The sequence below is a fragment of the Alligator mississippiensis genome, chromosome 16 (assembly GCF_030867095.1).
Source record: "Alligator mississippiensis isolate rAllMis1 chromosome 16, rAllMis1, whole genome shotgun sequence".
In the NCBI taxonomy this organism is placed as follows: Eukaryota; Metazoa; Chordata; order Crocodylia; family Alligatoridae; genus Alligator; species Alligator mississippiensis.
The window spans coordinates 11,740,536-11,754,100 of NC_081839.1; the positions used below are offsets into that span (position 1 = coordinate 11,740,536).

At 51.5% G+C, this 13,565-nt stretch overlaps 2 protein-coding genes across 5 annotated transcripts in view; one reads left to right on the top strand and one right to left on the bottom strand.

The window, feature by feature from the left end:
• The window catches only part of TMPRSS9 (transmembrane serine protease 9), a 104,716-nt gene extending 99,649 nt beyond the window's left edge, over window positions 1-5,067 (top strand). For all 4 annotated transcript variants that reach the window (XM_019491241.2, XM_019491240.2, XM_019491242.2 and 1 more), the window contains 5 exons: window positions 1,075-1,456; window positions 2,420-2,591; window positions 3,088-3,353; window positions 4,050-4,186; window positions 4,644-5,067. In XM_019491241.2, the coding sequence (XP_019346786.2) occupies window positions 1,075-1,456; window positions 2,420-2,591; window positions 3,088-3,353; window positions 4,050-4,186; window positions 4,644-4,805 (1,119 nt within the window). In that variant the 3' untranslated portion in view covers window positions 4,806-5,067. The remainder of the gene's footprint in view (window positions 1-1,074; window positions 1,457-2,419; window positions 2,592-3,087; window positions 3,354-4,049; window positions 4,187-4,643) is intronic.
• Window positions 5,068-9,314: 4,247 nt separating this feature from the next.
• TIMM13 (translocase of inner mitochondrial membrane 13) lies at window positions 9,315-12,335 on the bottom strand. The gene is made up of 3 exons (XM_059719964.1): window positions 12,173-12,335; window positions 11,975-12,043; window positions 9,315-10,375 (listed from the first exon to the last, which is right to left on the bottom strand). Exons 1-3 carry the CDS (start codon window positions 12,293-12,295, stop codon window positions 10,277-10,279), a joined length of 291 nt encoding a protein of 96 aa, XP_059575947.1. The 5' UTR covers window positions 12,296-12,335; the 3' UTR covers window positions 9,315-10,276.
• Window positions 12,336-13,565: the final 1,230 nt, after the last annotated feature.

The window sequence follows — 13,565 nt, forward strand, 5'->3', positions numbered from 1 at the left end:
GAATTGGCACTGACTTGAAGATCAGGCAGTCTTCCAAGAACTGAGAGAGGCAGTTTAACCCTCACTGTCATAAGGAATGTAAAAACAAAGGTTCTTGTTCTTTAGCATGTGACCTTCAAACTCAAGATCCTGTAGTTGTGTGGACAATCGATATTCCAGGGGGAAAATGGCCCCTCCCCAGTGTGGCCAGGCACAGGGTTATCTGGCTGACTGTTAAACACCTCTGTAGGAAGATGTAATCAAGAGATGGAGTTTTTCATGCCAGGGTGATGTGCTCAGCTGTGCACTGAGCCCTCTATAAGTGCAGGCAGGCTGAAAGCCAGAGGAGAGGAGAGAGCTATGCTCTGTTCCCCTACCGCCTGCCACCAAAGCTCTCCAAGCCTTTCATGCTTCTCACCCAGGAGCGGATATCAATTCCATTCACAGCTGAGAAAAACTGAATGGTGATGAGGGTCTCAGGGAAACTCTGACGCAAGAGGCGCAGCGACACTGCTACTGACACTCCTTCCTGCCCCTCCACCACAAATCTCCCTGCACAAGCATCAGCCAGTGTGCCTACTGCCCACAGTGGACGGTGCTAATAATGATTAGAGGCCTGGAGGGTAGGACTGCTATGTGGAAAGGTGTAGAAATAAAAGATGAGTGACAGAGCCGTTATGTGAAAGATTCCTCATGAACCCTCCAGACAGGAGAGGCATTCAGTGAGAGCAAGCACGTGGAAACCGTATCAAAGAAAATGCCACTTTACCACATTTCCTTATGGCACTCAAGATCATTGAGGCCAAAGGGATCTCAGGACACTGAATGGCTAAGGAAAGCATGCATACTGGTTGCTGTAAGGGCATAATCAGGTAAATGCATGCACTCTAGGGCATCAGCAGCCACAATCTGGAAAGACAGGAGTTTCTTGTCTTTTCCTCTGCAGTAGCTGGCACTGGTCACTGTCAGAGAGAGGAAATGGGGCTGAGGACCCCTTGGCTGTCCCAGCCTGACAGTTCTCCCAGCTGAGGAGCACCATAGGGGAGTCTCCTGGAGAGAGTGCATTTAGAGGTCACTGCCTTGCTTCTCCATCAGGGGGACTCAGGGGGACCACTGGCCTGCGAGGAGACCCCAGGCGTGTTTTATCTGGCTGGCATTGTGAGCTGGGGAATTGGTTGTGCCCAAGCCAAGAAGCCAGGGGTGTACTCCAGGATAACCAAGCTTAAAGACTGGATCCTCGACATCATCTCACCCTTGCCTGCCCCTGAAGCAGGCACTTCACCCAGCTCAGCCACTACAAGAGCTTGCACCACAACCAGCTCCACAGCCTGGACCAGCACCAGCACCAGCAAAGCAGCTACAAGCCCAGCTGACAGGACAACCAGCAAAGCAGCAGCCACCACTAGCACCACCACCAGGAAAGCAACTGCTGCTGTTCCAAAGACAAGTGGTCCTGCCAAACCTACCCAGCTGCCAGGTAATGACTTGCAGGAGATGGGTGCAGGGAGACATGCAAGTGTCAGTCACTTCTCCCACCCACACAGATAGAGTCCCGTGGCTCTCGGCCTTTCAGTCACAGCCCCTCATTGCCCCATTCTCAGGGAGCGTACCAGTCCCACAGCCGGCACAGGCACCATGTTGCACATATTGAGCAGGCTATGGGTTATTGCCTTCCAGTGGTGCCTTGTACCAGCTTCACCTTCAAATGTTCCAGCAAGGTCTGTATTGGGAAAGCAAATCCGGAGTGCGATGGCATCACCGACTGCAGCAATGGCTCCGACGAGCACAACTGCACTAAGTACTGCCCAGCTCTGCCTTGCTCCCAAAGCCTGAGCCCACAAAGTTCCTCTTGCCCTGGCCTCAGCCTTGGGGCCCCTGGCTCCATCCCCTGAAATTGAGACAATCCCTACTCCTCAGGGGAGCTGGAAGTTGGATCCAATCCAAAATGTGCCATCTATGATAAAAAAGCCCATCCCAGGCTACTCCTCACTGCTAAAGCCTGCTATGTGGCTCATCTGTCAATATGACCTGGCACAGCAATTCACAAAACATGATGGCCCAGAACATACCTCCTGTCTGCCACCAGGAGCTTATTCCGAATGGCACAGCGTGCCATGGAAAGAATCCTCTGCAATGACAGCTGATTCAACAAACCCAAGCCTGTTCATCTGTCATAGTGTCCTTTGAATCCAGGTCCTCAGAGAACTGTTTCCTCCATGTGACAGAAAGAAGCAGCAGCTGCCCCATCTCGGCCCCTTCCTGCATCCCCTGTAGGCACACTCGCTGGCGCCCGGCCGCCCCACCAATGTCTAGCATAACTATGTCGGACCTCACTGTGCTTCTGTCCATAATTCTCTCTAGAGAGCGCTGCACAGCTGGGCAGGAAGGGAGCAGAGGCCTGTAACTGCTTAACTCACTGCTGCCTTTTCATCTCTCTCAGATTGTGGCATGACTCCTGCCGTAGCCTTCAATAAGATTGTCGGCGGAAGTGCTGCAGCTCGGGGTGAGTGGCCCTGGCAGGTCAGTCTCTGGCTTCGGCGAAAGGAGCACAAGTGTGGAGCCGTCCTCATCGCTGAAAAGTGGCTACTTTCAGCAGCTCATTGCTTTGATGTGTAAGTCAGACAAGCTGCTCCTACATCTCTACCCAGGATGCAGCAAAACTGGCTCCTCTCTGCAACTCAGCCTGTCCTCAGTCCACCAGTGCAAGGCCACTAGAATAATCTATATGCCCTGCCCTCTCTCATGCCAGCTCCTGTCTCTAATTACATTTCCCCTTCATTTGTCTGCCTGTCAGTGATAGCTCTGGGCTGCTAGCCCCACCAGAACCGCTTGGGAGTATCAGTGACCCTTGGCCCACAGCTAATTCCGAAGAAACAGGGGCCTCAGTGCTAGGCCTTTCCTATTAGGCCTAGGGGATCTGCACCAGCAAACACCAAGCACACAGCCATGAGTCAGGTGCCTGCTGCTGGACAGGGCAACAGTTCCTTTGTGTAGATCAGCGAGTGCTGCTACGGTGCACTACAACCCAGGTGGTCTCAGAGTTGGCATATGTGACATCTGCTGTTGGCTTCACTGGACCTAACCCCCATGCTCCTTTCTCCCTTGTAGCTACAGTGACCCCAAGATGTGGGTGGCCTTTCTGGGGACACCTTTCCTGACCGACATTGATGGGAGGGTGGAGAAAATCTACCGCATCTACAAGCACCCATTCTACAATGTTTACACCCTGGACTACGATGTGGCACTGTTGGAGCTAACTACGCCTATGAAATACACCAGCACCATCAAACCCATCTGTCTCCCAGACAACTCTCATACGTTCCGGGAAGGCTCAAGATGCTTCATCACAGGCTGGGGCTCCACCAAGGAAGGAGGTACTGGCTAGAGGCATCAAAAAGTACTTTGCTGCAGAACAAGGACCACCTTATATGTGTAGTTATTGCCCTCAGTGTCCAACCACGTCTGCTCACTAAGCCGTACCTTTCCAGCTACAACCCATGCTATCTCACCAGATCCATTTATTGTCCATATTGTACTTCTGCAATCATTGCTCGTACCTTTCTATTCCATCATGCCATGCACCCATTATGCACCTCTTCTGAAATGTCTGCTCTGCACCCACCCTTCAATAAGTTTCCCCAATAGCCAAACAAAGAGACCACATCACCATCTGGCTAGCACTTGCATCACTCTGCTTCTTTCCTATGGAACTCACTTGACCAATATTCAAACCATCCCCATCCAGTGACAGTGCATCCATTTTCCTAGTCTACCACCTATACCAACCCCATCCAGCCAGCACTTGTAGCATCTGACAATTCTACCTCTGCACTTTTCAGTTCACATGACTACCTGTAACTAAGTCATAATGTGACTGGCAGCTCCAATGCTTATCAGCTCTGCAAGAAAGCCCAGGACCCTTGCTCCCCCACCACAGGCCCTTGCTTGAGGTAACAAAGCCAGCTGTACCTTACAGCCAACTGCAGAGCCCCAAGTCACATACCTCATTCCTGCCAAAGCTAAATCCCAGGGTAGGTACCTAAACTAACTGTGACCTCTGCCCTTAACAGGCTTTATGTCCAAACAACTGCAAAAAGCAGCCGTAAATGTAATTGGTGATCAGGCCTGCAAGAAGTTTTACCCCATCCAGATCAGCAGCAGGATGGTGTGTGCTGGCTTTCCACAGGGCGCTGTCGACAGCTGTTCGGTAAGTTCAATAACTGTACGGGGCTCCCTGGAGCAGAACAGGGAAGGCAAGACTCCTAACAAAGATCCCTCAGCCCATTCTCCTTCATTAGGCACCTATCTTGTTTCCTCACTGACTAGCTGGTTGGACTTCCATCCCTGCTTCTTGCCAGATATTCCCTAGGTCAGCCTATACTTGGCATCCCCTAGGATCTGTCCATCCCCCCTTTCGCAGGTTGGTAGGATTTTACCATGGCGTCTGTCCCACCAAGTAAAACTCCCATCTAAAGACACGGGCACAATAGCTGAGCCGCATTACCAACAATGAGATAGAGAAGTGGCCCCCACTACCACCGGGGAGGTGGCTTTCACAGCCAGTAGACAGAAGGAATGACAACAGTGTAGCCAGGGTGCTGGGTGGGAAGGACCGGGTGGCTCCCTTTGCCCTGATGCCAGCAGACTTGCTTCTTTCTCTGCAGGGCGATGCAGGTGGCCCCTTGGCATGCAAGGAACCTTCAGGAAGATGGTTTCTCGCTGGAATCACAAGCTGGGGCTATGGCTGTGCAAGGCCATACTTCCCTGGTGTTTACACCAAAGTAACAGCTGTCCGGGGCTGGATTGCACAGAACCTCAAGCTGTAAAGTTGCAGTCTCCACTCAGGGAAGGAGAAGTGGAAGGTGGAGTGTTCTCCAGGGACCTGGTGCATTAACCTCTTAGCCCACACACATTTTATTGATGCTGCCAAGGGATGAAGACAGCACAAAGCCACGGGAGGACAATCCTGATGCTGCGCAACCTGCCGCAGTCTCAACACCAGGGCATTCAATAATCAGAGCTTGCTTTGCATATAATGGTGCGATTCTAGAGAATGTTTTCTATAAATAAAGAGGCCTGTTTATTCAAGGCCTGACGGGAGCATTATCTACAAGGGCCAGGCCCATCAAGAACCCAGGCTACATGGAACAGGCACTGATCACTGTCACCACTACAGCCAGGAGATGCATGCTTCTGGCAGGCAATTTGCTAATGCAACACAGTACAGTCAGATGTGTTCGTTATTACTGCATGTGCCCATACACATGCCAGTAGGTGTCTGTGTAGACCCCATCACTCCAAAGGCATCTGCCAGGTATAAGGCAAATAAGTGAAACAAAATTCACATGTCCAGAGTTGTGACCCAGTACATGTCTCAAGCACTGCAATACAATCAGTGACCAGCTACTGAGCAAGGTGTCCCTTCACCCCAGAAGCAGCCAAAACACAACCCCACAAATGCCAAAGATCCTTAGTGGAGCCCCCAGGTATGAAGCATGATTATCTTCCATCTAGACATCATGCTGCAGCACTGAAGTGTGGACCATTCCCAAGTACAGTGCTTGAGCTATCACAGCATGAAGTTGTGCAGGACTCATGTGCAGTTTCTTGGATAGGCCAGTTGCATACAACTTGTAGCTCTCTTTGGAAGGTTGTGCTAGTAAAGCTGGTTGGGTTCCAATATATATTGAATATATATTATATTGAATATTCAGATGGCAAACTTCACCCCTAACTTGTCTTATACAAACACAATTTGTGCCAACCCTGCAGACGCAGAGATTGGCACAAGAAACAAGGGGGAGTTCCCACTGTTATATAGAAAATCACAGGGGTAAGGGTCACAAGCCAACAGGCCAAAGGAGGGAACAGGTAAAAGATAAGCACCATGATAACATATACCCAGCACCTTAATTTCCCCCACACCTCCAGAGGCATCCCCGAACAAGCCTTTAGTCCTGAAGCTCTCAAACAGCAGGCTACAGCTGCCCCCAAGTCTGAGTCCAGCTCCTTCCATCCACAGTCCTGGCTGACCAAGCCAGCTGGATCTCTAGCTCCACCGTGTGCTCGTTTTATGTAGGGCTAACCAGGATCCATATTCCCCACTGCTCTCTCTTCCCCTTAGGAACACGGGATTGAGTTGTCACTGCACTTGACTTTTTCCATACTTTGCCACCTAACTCAGTCATCAGCCTAAATTCAGGCATCTGGACTCCAGATTCTATGTCTGGGGAAGAGTTAGGAACCTCAGACTGGTATCCACACCAGCAGCACAATGGTGGAGGGCCATCCAAGTACAATGCAGCATGCTGAAAAGAGGCCCAGGGCCTAAGCCCCAACTCTAAAAAGTACCATGCTTTCTCACATTTGACACACCTGACATACCTGAACATAATACACACTTTGTTTTTGAAAGGCAGAATGAAGAAAAAATGTTTTTTCTAGATTTATAGTTGCATGGAGCAGGGACACAGTCTAATCTTCAGCTTACTCGCTCTCCCTTTCCTGCTTAACCAAAATTGAAACCTTAGCTGCTCCTGAAGACTGGTTTCCATGAGTGGATCTATGATTTTGAAAAGAGCTATTGAGTCTCCAAGGCTGTGAAATAGAAACAGAGAGATCAGAGCAACCAGTAGACAGCAAAATTGCTCTAAGGAAGGTAGGAGAGACAACTGTTAACATCTCTGGAACAAACAAGGGAACTTTAAGTCCACTGATTCCCTCAGCTGCCTGAATAGCAATGCAACAGCTGCTCCACTGTGAAGCCAGAATCAAAGCCGGATGCCTCTACCCCAAGCAGAAAATCAGATTCCCTACTTCATACATGCACCCCAATTTGAGGTTAAAAGGAAAGAAAAATAGGACTGGAAGGGACTTTGTAAGGTCATCTAGTCCAGCCCCCTGCTTAACACAGGAGCATCCCTGACTAAACTATTCCAGCCAAGTCTCTGTCTAACCTGCTTTTGAAAGTTTCCAAGGATGGAGATTCTACAACTTGGCTTGAGGCCATTACTCCTAGCCCTGTCCCCTACACCCACAGGGAAAAGTCCATCTCTATCCTTTCTATAATTGCCCTTCAGGTATTCAAAAAATGTTATCAAATCCCCTCTTAGTCTTACTCTTCTTCAAGATAAACAACACTAGCTTTTTCAGCCTTTCCTCAGTGATCTGATCTCGCAGGCCCCTGATCATTTTTGTAGCCTTGCACTGGACTCCTTTCAAACTATCCATGTCCTTCCTGAAGTGTGAAGCCCAAAACTGAACACAGTACTCCAGGTGAGGCCTCACCAGTGCCAGACAGTGCAGAATCACTGCCCTTAATATGCAAGTGGCACTCATGTTACAACCCAAGATCCTGTTGGCTTTTTTGCAACAAGAACACGCTGTTGGCTCACATTCAGTTTATGGTCCACTGTAAGCCTCAGGTCCTTCTCTGCAGTACCGCAGCCTAGCCAGTCATTCCCCAGTCTGCATACAATTATTCTGTCTGAAAAGCAGGACTTTGCACTTACCCTTGTTGGATCTCATCTTACTGATCACAGACCATTTCTCCAGTCCATCCAGATCATTCTGGATCTTAGCCCTACCCTCCTGAGTGTCCATAATTCCACCCAACTTAGTGTCATCTGCACATTTGCTAAGCCTGCACTCAATCCCATCATCCAAATCATGAATGAAGACACTGACCAATATTAGACTCAGGACAGACCCCAGGGAAATCCCACTTGATACCTCTCCCAACTAGACACTGAGCTATTGAGGACTACTGACCAAGTACAATGATTCAACCAGTTATGTATCTACCTTACAGTACTTTTTTCTAGTCTGTACTTATTTAGCTTGTTAATATAATGTTGTATGTGAGGACATACAGTATTTAAATACCTAACTCTAGCCTGCGGGAAGCCACTGTTTCTGCTTGGGACACTCAGCCATGAAGCTTCTCCAGGGCCTTGTCATGCCATACCCTTATACTGCATTGTATACAGTGGCTAAGGCACTTACCTGGAAGTGGGGGGAACTTGTTTTCAAATCTCCACTCTACATAGTTTGAAGAGTGCCCTAAAAAATCAGGCTACAGGCTATATTAGGGCACTACCCTCTTTTGTAAAAGAGGTTGACCTATGCATGTGCAGGGCCATCCTGGGGGCGGGGCGGGCAAATTGAGGTGACTGCCCCAGGTCCCGCACTTCAGAGGGCCCAACGGAGCTGAGCCGGCTTTGCATCCGGCCACTCACCACCCCTTTATCCAGGCCCTGCACCCTGCTGCAGTCATCTCTGTGCACATGCAACTAATCAGAGATGAAACTCAAACCTCATCATCTTACATTGCCTGTAAGATCTCCTAGTCAAGTGCTCTAACAACTGGGTTTCTTAATATTCTGTAGTAGTGGTAACACATCTTGTTGTTTTTCAAGATCAAGGCATCCAGGAGAGGGTGTGTGTGGCTACAGATCCAAGAAGAATTAGGCATTAACCTCCTCTCAGGAACAGACCTCACTTCTCATTAGCATTTCCAACCAGGTGGCATAGACAGTTCATCAGGCTGGCTGCTGCGAGTCCCACTGCTACAACCATGCCTTTCTTCCAACATTGTATAAGGAAGCTTGATGCCTAACTCACAGCAGTGAATTTCACTGGGTGGCAGGTGATTAACATTACAACACTTTGCGTGTTTGCAGACCCCCCCCAAAAAATAAATTTAAAAACCCCAATCCTGCTTTAAACTCAGTGCATTCCTACACCAAGTCCAGCTCAGGCTCAGAAGAGGCAGCATGTTACTTCAACCCAGCTCACCCAATGCATGTAAAGATCAGCCATTTTAGCAGGGCTTTTTTAGCACTTTTATCTAATAATCAACTGTATCAGCTTTAGCGAAAAGTGCCAGAAAGTCCTGCTGAAGCACCTGATCTTCACCGACACTGCAGAGCTGGGTCAAAGACTGCTTCTTCCAGTCAAGTGTTTGTTTTTTTCTGCAAGCAGCCCCCATGCTCTTTAAGATCCATTACTCACCAAGTCTAAAGAACAACCAGTCTGAGAGAAGCCGGTGGTTAAGAGCAAGGGAGCACTTTAGGAATTGCAATTGCCAGTGAAGTTCTTCTGGGGATTATGGCCTGGAGCATACGGCCCTCATGTAACCAGCCTGCTCTTGGTCGGTTCCCCAAGGGGCCCAGTGGAATTGGTGCGAGTGGTACTGCCAGCTGCTAAGTGGTCACAGATATTTAATCATATACCTAGATAAGGGATTTGTCCCTTCTTGAGTGGCAGGGGAAGAACTCAGCTCAGAGATGGGAAAGAAAGAGAGAAGAAACAAGAGGGAACACACAAAGGCCCAATTAGTTAGGTAGCTGAATTCAGCTCCTTTAATCTTTACTACACATAATTCCATGCAGGTTTGTGCTCCCTGTTCATATTCTTTATGGATTTTCTACCAGTCTCCTCAATATCAGAAAGAAACCAGCAGGTCACATGGAAACAGAGTGACAGTCTCATAAAACAAATGACAATACTGATGTGGGTCTGGGACAGGATGGCGGGAGCCAGAATTTGAACTCCTTATAGGGGCAAATTGGGACACAAAGTCCAAAACATTCATCTTCCAGCTGATGAGGAGGGTACAGCAAGGATAGCACAATCTCACTGTATATGTAGCATTACCAGCATCCTGCACCACAGGCCAGTTTGCAGCACTTAACAGTATAATGGCCAGATGGGCCTCCCACCCTCACTTACAGAAACTCAGAACCTCTTTTAATCCACTAAAACTATGTCCCTAGGACTGCGACTGACCTTCCGTACCAGATGCACCAAACCCACAGCTAAAACCAGCAGGATAAAGCTGTTATACAGACTCACACATGCTTCCTGGGGAAAGGCACATAAGGGGGTTGCTCAATGCCCTATCTTTCCCAAAGGATTCCATGCACCTTGTAGCTCTTTCCTTAACCAGTGCCAGAGAGGTCCTGGGGGTCCATCCAGGCTCTTAAAGCAAACCCCTGGCAGTCTCACAAGCATTGGGAGAGAGTATGGCAATAACTGGCAGTCCAGCCAGATTTCTCCCAGGCTTTGTGAGCTCAAGTAGATTAATATGGGGTAAAAATATAAACAGTTCAATGGGGATTTATGCTCTGGCAGGATGAGAGCTGGAATTGCCAAATCACAAATATTTCAGTCCCACAATCCAAACTGGTCATTCCTTTCATTTTTAAGAAGGTCCATTTCTATTTATTCAGAATTCAGGTCTCTTCTCGCAGAGAAGAGGGTACAGAAGGGTGTTACCAGGCCTGCTGGAAGCCTATTACATGTTGGCTCTCTCCCTCTGCAACCGGGAGTTGTAGGCTCGTGAGACTGTGTTCCAGGCATCCATGTACCGGTCCATGCACATGGCGATGCATTTCTGAAATATAACAATAATACTTAGCTCTTGCACAGCACTTTTCACCCACAAATGCAAAGACACTTTAAAGAGAGAGAAACAGACAGATACAAATCCAAATCAAGCAAGCAACTTCCCCTGATCACCAGAGATCTGGGTTTTCCATTTCCCATGGAAAAATGGAGTAAACCACGGATTTTGCTTTCTACCAGAGGCAAATGCAGATTTGTCGTTTTACCCAAGAAACCCACAGATTATGCCATTTTGCAAGGAGCTGGGAGGGAGTGGGAGGAAGGTGGAAGGACAGGGGGCGTCATGTGCACAGACATGCATGTGGTCCCAGGCAGCCTGAGAGTAGCTCCCGCTGGTAAGATGGGAGAGGAAAGGGGGATAGAAACCCCTGTAGGGAGGGAGCTAGGCAGGGCTGGGGCTGCTGCCCAGTTGGGTGGGGCTTGAGAAGCGGAGAGGTTTTCTGCATGGCTACTCTGCTCCCTGCTGCGCAGTCGCAAGGGGGGAGCAGGACAGCAGGGAATAGCAGACCCCCTACTCGCCACTGTTTCCTGCCACCCTGCTTCCCCCGCTGATCGAGCAGGGCAGCGAGCCAAGAAACCACGCAGAAAACTTGCTCGCTGCTTCTCGCTTCCCCGCCGCCTACACGTGGGGATGCAGCGAGGGCAGCGGTGCAGGGCTGCACCCCCCAAAGCTGCAGCTGGCACTGGAGGCAGTTGTTTGGGGGCGGAGGGGGGCAGCCCTGTCCTGCTCCTGGGTGGGGCCCTGCAGCCGCACACTGCAGCCCTGGACCCCAAGCCCTATCCAGATGGGCAGCAGCTTCAGCCCATGCCTGCCCCAGGTACAGATCTGGGGGAGCGCAGGTCCCTCCTGCCCCCTGGAAGTGCATGCAGCAGTGGGGAGCCGCCCCACCTGAGCCCACGGCGGGGGGGAGCAGGGGCAGGGGGCTGTAGACCCCGGTCTGTAGCCCTGGCAGCTGGGGCCCCCTCCGGCAGGGCTGGGGGAGCAGGGGCACCAGCAGGGTATGGGAAGGGCTGTAGGAGGGGTGGGGGCCTTTAATTTTAATCATGGATTTGAGAAGTTTTAGCAGAGCATTTGTGATTTTTTTTTATCATCAGGAAAAAGCAGGATCCCTGTTGATCACCCAGCAGATGGGAAGGACAAGGAGTAGCAGCAGATCCATCCCACCCTGCAACAGCCAACCCGAGGCGTCTGCAACAGAGCTGTGTGCGCTGGGACAGCGCAGGCAGGCGAGGTGCGTGGGGCACGAGGCGAGGGGCTAGACCCTCCCCGACCCTCCCAGGGACCTCAGGCAAGTAGTACTTGGCCTGGCCTGGCCTGGCCTGCATCTCCCCACCTCTGCGACGGAAACAGTTCCCTTTGGGACAGCGCCACAGCGCGCTCAGGGAGGAGCTGCGCGGCAGATAACGCCCCGACCCCTGCACACAATCCTGCGAGGCCCCGTCCCCCCAGGAGAGCGAGCCCGGCCCCGGCATCCCTGCGGCTAGGAGCGACCCCAGGCTGCCGGGGGCCGGAGCCCTGGTGCCGGGCACGTCCTGGCGGCTGCACAGGCCTCTCCCGGCTCGGGCCGCGCGGGCGGCACCAGCTCACCTGCTCCGAGTTGTCCAGAGAGCTGCCCGGCTTCCCGATGCACTTGCGGAAACACTTGTCCGTCATCCGCTGCGGAGAGCACAGGTCAGCACGAGCACGCGCGCGCGGCGCGGCCCACGTGCCCCGGGCCGGCCCGGCCCGACCCCACCCCGCCGCCCCGGCCCCGGCCCCGGCCCCGGCCCGCCCGCCTCTCCTGACCTGCAGCAGCTCCTGCGCGTTGGCCACGGCGATCTGCACCTTCACCTGCTCCATGACGAGCCCCGGGTCCAGCTTCTCGTTCCCGCCGCCGGCCATGAAGTCCAAGCCGAACTTGCCGGCCATGGCGCAGTCCCCGCCGCTCCCGGCCTGCTCCGCGCCGCCGCCCGGCACTTCCAGCCGGGCCCCGCCCGCAGCGCCGCCCCCGGGGCGTGGAGCCCGCCCCGCCCCCCGGGAGCCGGCGCGCCCTGCGGGGCCCCGCGGCCCTGGCGGCAGGAAGGCGGAGCTCTCGGGCAGGGATGCGGAGTGCTCCAAGGCAGTCCCACGCGCCCCGGACAGCTCCGTTATTGCTCCGCGGTCCATACATAAATCACGATAAGCCACAAGCGCGGCGCTGGTCTTGCGCGAGGGGCTGGAGTCCCACCAGGCCGGGCGCCGCCCCTGCCGCACGCCGCGCACACGGGAGGCCGGGGCAGGAGCGGCCCCGCGGCCGTGCCGGGGAGTTGCGGGCGCGCTAGCAAGAGATGCGCAAGCACGGGAGGTCTGCCACGGCTCCCACACACCTACCCAGCTCCTTTTAATGTTGTTCATCATTGTGCCCTAAACGCAAGGCCCACCAGCACTACCGCGGCAAACGGCCTGAAGATTGAAGTGGCTAGAGCTGGCCCTCCACAAGGGCTACTTCCTACTGCTGCTGGCAGAGCTATTTTGGAGGGCCCGGCTCACGCTTTTTCTTTCATTTAGCGAATACAATAAAATGAAATGTTCTTAGCTGTGGTACAGCTTTGTTATTACGGCAATATCTCAGTCTCCTTCTTTGCAGGCACCATGAATCTCTTTCTAGGATGATAGTTATTTTATTTTACCAGCTGAGCAGTAAAAAAAATAGGCTTTAGGTGAACTTTGGCTAGTTCTTCCCCGCTCTGGGATATTAAACCAACAGACAAAGATTATTGTGGCAAGCTTAACCCAACCCTTCAATTTCCAAACCCTTAAAATTTGTCCTTGTCTACAACTAATTTGAGTTATAAATCAAGTGATCAGCTGCCCCTCAAAAAGCTACAAATTAACCATTCATTTTTGTTTTGCTCTGTTCTTGTAAAAGGATCAGCCACAGCTGGTTTCTGTATGAAACAGAACTTTTAAATACACAATTGCTTCAACTATGCAAATACAATGTAAAATAGACATGAGATTTGCTGGGCCACATTTAGTATTTGAATGGTAGATCTACAAGAAAAATCCAGGTGCTGCAGGAACTGGTATAAACAGATGGGATCAGGAGAAACTCAAGGTTACAATACATCAGACTTTCAAACAGAACTCAGGCCGAGTCCCGGTCCAGCGCTCTTGTCGCTGGCAGTCCCGATACGAGAATAACAGCCTTCCAATAAGC

Excerpts from the sequence above, each read along its gene's own strand:
- TIMM13 (XM_059719964.1), bottom strand. The coding sequence starts at position 12,295 with ATGGCCGGCAAGTTCGGCTTGGACTTCATGGCCGGCGGCGGGAACGAG. Across the intron at positions 12,044-12,172 it reads ACGCGCAGGAGCTGCTGCAG|CGGATGACGGACAAGTGTTT; the intron begins GTCAGGAGAGGC and ends TGCTCTCCGCAG. Across the intron at positions 10,376-11,974 it reads CTCTGGACAACTCGGAGCAG|AAATGCATCGCCATGTGCAT; the intron begins GTGAGCTGGTGC and ends GTTATATTTCAG.